General features: G+C 58.3%; 1 protein-coding gene across 1 annotated transcript; it reads left to right on the top strand.

The window, feature by feature from the left end:
- Positions 1–233: 233 nt before the first annotated feature.
- Positions 234–3,489, top strand: FAM241B (family with sequence similarity 241 member B). Its single transcript, XM_059170057.1, has 3 exons — positions 234–328; positions 1,580–1,728; positions 2,686–3,489. Exons 2-3 carry the CDS (start codon positions 1,636–1,638, stop codon positions 2,953–2,955), a joined length of 363 nt encoding a protein of 120 aa, XP_059026040.1. The 5' UTR covers positions 234–328; positions 1,580–1,635; the 3' UTR covers positions 2,956–3,489.
- The last annotated feature ends 416 nt before the right edge of the window (positions 3,490–3,905 follow it).

Below are 3,905 nucleotides of genomic sequence, written 5' to 3'. Positions count from 1 at the left end.
GGTTTAGTGTGTGCCATCTTTCCACCCAGGGCAGAGGGTTCCTCCATGGGGTCCATTTCCCTTTCTCCCTCCTTTCTCTCCTCCTTCTTCTTTTCTTTCTCCCTTCTCTATCCTCTTTTCTCCCTCCCCCCTCCCTTCCTGGTGGCGCCCCCTTTCTCCCTCCTCCCCGCCCTGCGCCGCCCGGGGGCCCGGCAGCTGCAGTTTCCCCTGCGGCCTGCAGAGGGGGCCGCGCCGCTGCGGCGCGCGCTTCCTGTGAGGTCAGGTGGGAGGAAGCGGCCTGGGAGCCGCCGGGAGTGGACGCCGCTGAGGCCGGGAGCCGCGACCGCAGGTGGGTGTCTCGGCCCTGGGCGAGGGCCAGCGAGCTCGCATGCCTCCCTTCTCCAGGGTCGGGCTCGGCAGCTGGGGCGGCGCCCCCTCCCCGGATCCCCCCGCCCCTGCCCGCAGCACGCCCCCTGCGATCGCCCGCGCGCCCCCCTCCCGGAGTCAGGTGTCCCGCGGCTGGCTGCGGCCTCAGCCCACCCAGCGGGCGCGGGGGCGCAAAGCACCGAGGGGCTGCGGAGCTGCGGACCCGCTTGGCCTTCTGCAGGGAACAGCGGGCTTCAGAAGGGGGACCCGCCTGGCCCAGGCTCTAGCCCAAGGGCAACAGAACAGGGGCTCTAAATCCCTTTTGGCGTGGGTGTCCCAGATGCTTTTCAGAATTTAGGTGAAAACGGTGGCTCGTCTCCTGAGAAAAAATGGCTTTGACACAGACTCGGGGAAAGCCGTGGTAGGACCCCCACCCCCACCTCCAGCGCATGGACACCCTTGCGGTCTCCGGAGTGGAGTCCTCCCAGAGCCACAGCAGCATCCCCCATTCCCAATTTTGGGCAAGTTGGCTCTGCCCGCGATGGCAGAGAAGGCTGGTGTTATCTGAGAGGTGAGGGGCAGGCGAGGGGTGTGCCCTCTGCCAGAAGGGTCTGCCCCTCCAGCCAGCTCCCGGGGCCCTGTGGCCCTGAGTGGGGTCAGCTGCCAGGCCGTGGACCTAAAGTGGCTCCAAAGTGGGCCCAGATCCTCTCTGGGGAGAAGGCCCGGGTCCTTGGCATTTACTCCCAATGGGCCCTTTTTTAACGGATGGGAAATGGAGACACTGGGGAGCTGGGTGCCCTGGACTCCCTGTTCAGATCCCAGAAAAGGGCCTAGCGCCAGAGTTCCCAGCTTCACGTTCTGACTCTGCTGCCTCTAGAAGAGTGGTGCTGGGCAAGCCTGTTACACCCCTGGGGTTCTCTAACTGTCCCTTGCTCCGGAGAGTGTTGGGGGGTGTGAGATGGGGCGCAGCAAGGGCTCTCCTCCCTGTGGTTGCTACGCAGCAGGGTCACGGAGCTTCCATCACCCCGGCTCCCTTTGGTAGTTTTCCCAGTGGCCTCGATGTCTGAAAGGTTTTCATTTAACAAATAACTCACATTTATTTCTCTCCTTGGAATTAATCAGACGCAGGGCCTGCTCTGTCTGGGTAACCAGCGTGGGCACCCAGAATTGCCATTGTTCCCACGGAAGGTGGAAGGCGAGCGTCCCTTTATCTCTGATAAATTGTTTCTTTCAGGTTTTTGAGGTCTGGGGACAGGCACAGCCCAGCAGGGACCCATCGTTCCTGGGAGGATGGTGCGGATCTTGGCCAATGGGGAGATAGTGCAGGACGACGACCCCCGCGTGAGGAACACTCTCCCAGCACGCAGTAGCGCCCCTCGACAGGTGTGTGCCCAGCACCCGTGGCAGGGGAAAAGCTGGGCTCCTGCCCTCCGTGTCAGTTACCCCTTAGCAAGCAGAAGCTCTCTTGCTAGTCATTAGCCTTCTCTAGTCAGAAGCCCTCTTTGCGGAGAGCCGGGCTAAGGAGCATGAGGTGAGGGTCAAGACTTGGGGGAAATTTGCATTCTTGCAATCTGCAATAGGATCCGCCTGCCTCCCCAGTTCTCACTCTTCCCAGCAACCTCCCCAGACCTGGAATCCAAGAGGCTCTCTCCCTTGACCAGGCTAACCCCGCTGGAGCCAGCATCTTTCTTTGAAGAGCCGGCTGGCTGAGAGAGAAGTGGAGAAGGTGGGGAAGAGGAACCCACGGCCACCCAGGAATGGTGTTAAAGGGAGGACCGGGGAGGATTAGAAATGGCTGTTCCCTTGGGGCGCCTGGGTGGCTCAGTGGGTTAAAGCCTCCGCCTTCGGCTCAGGTCATGATCTCAGGGTCCTGGGGTGGAGCCCCGCTGAGCAGAGGGCCTGCTTCCCTTCTTCTCTCTCTCTGCCTATTTGTGATCTTTGTCAAATAAATAAAATCTTAAAAAAGAAAGAAAGAAAGAAAGAAAGAAAGAAAGAAAGAAAGAAAGAAAGAAAGAAATGGCTGTTCCCAAGCTCTGCCCTAGAATCTAGTCCTCCTTGCTCATTTTTCTCTTCTCTGGTCTGGGCACCTTCTCCCTGGCAAGACGTGGGGAGTATAGACTGGCATTTTTTGTATTCTGAGAGCTTGTGACTCAGTGAGGGGGATTCCTGTGGGCTGGCATCCGGGGGATAGCTGAGAAAGGAAGGTGTGGCCCTGGGAGGCGGAGCCTGGACGGAGTGGGGGCGGGGCCTGGCCCAGAAGATTCCCAGGTTGCCTCATACTTCAACTCCCAGGATGCTTTCTCTAAGATTCATTTCTCTCTCTCTGTCTCCACCTTCCAGAGCTTTCTCAATAGGGGCCATGGCGCCCCCCTGGGGGGTTCTGGCCCTCGCCAGCAGCAAGCCGGGGCTCGGCTGGGGGCCGCCCCGTCCCCCTTCAATGACCTCAACCGGCAGCTGGTGAACATGGGCTTCCCCCAGTGGCATCTGGGCAACCACGCCGTGGAGCCCGTGACCTCCATCCTGCTCCTCTTCCTGCTGATGATGCTGGGTGTGCGTGGACTGCTGCTGGTGGGCCTCGTCTACCTGGTATCCCACCTGAGTCAGCGGTGACCTCTGGGAGCGAGCGGGGCAGGCATGCGGGAGAGGGAGTTGGGGAGGCCTTGCTGTGAGGACAGGCACACGGGGCAGGGTCTGGTTGTGCCGGGAAGGTGTGTTCATAGGAGGCCCTCTGCGGTGCGTTGAGCACGAGAAAGAAGAGGCCTCTAGTCCTGCATTTCCAAAGTGTGGGTGGTTGCCTACATTCCCTTGAGATGATTTTAGGTAGTACTGGGCCTGCATTAAGCACAGAGTCAGAGCAAGAAAGGGATTCCCTTTCCAATTCTTTTCCGGTCCTTTTATGCCAAGAAGAAAGTCTCAGCTGGGTGTCAGTATGTTCTCATGTCTCTGAACTCATGCCTGACTTCCCCTGTTACTAGGGAGAAGGCCTCGGGTGTAGGGCCATTGGGAAAAGTTTCCAGACTTTTATAGCTCTGTTTTGTTTTCATGGTATATTTTTAATGGGCTACCTTTTTATTTATGACAAGTCGTACTGGCCTCTACTTACTGTGGTGACATTTTCAATAAATAAATTTAACTAAAAATGAATCCACGTAAAGACATTCATAAGTGATTGTATGACTGTGTGTACCTCTGGAAGACAGGAGGAAGGTGGTTGGGAGTGATTGGGACTGGGAACAGGGTAGAGGTGGGCAGTTGAGCCTGGATGAGCCAACTCATCAATGAGGCTCAACGGTTGAGCCTCCCATTTCCCTTTGTCTGATGCTTGGATGGCTTCTGGCTGACCTGAGATGTCAGCCTGTGGAGGGGATGGGGTGCTCTGGCCAGAATGGCCGATGAGGCTATGGGGTAAGGACAGCTCAAGTGCAGGGCTCCTTTGCCCAGGGGCTCTGCCTAGAGGCTGCTCAGCCTCCCTGCCCTGCCATACTCTGCTTGAAAGCCAGCAGGCCTTGGCAATGTCTCCTCAGTGTGTGTGGATGAGTGGAAGCCTGGAGCTGTGGCTG

The sequence above is a fragment of the Mustela lutreola genome, chromosome 4 (assembly GCF_030435805.1).
Source record: "Mustela lutreola isolate mMusLut2 chromosome 4, mMusLut2.pri, whole genome shotgun sequence".
Lineage (NCBI taxonomy): Eukaryota > Metazoa > Chordata > Mammalia > Carnivora > Mustelidae > Mustela > Mustela lutreola.
The sequence above is the reverse complement of the archived record's forward strand: the minus strand, read 5'-3'. Positions and strand labels throughout refer to the sequence as shown.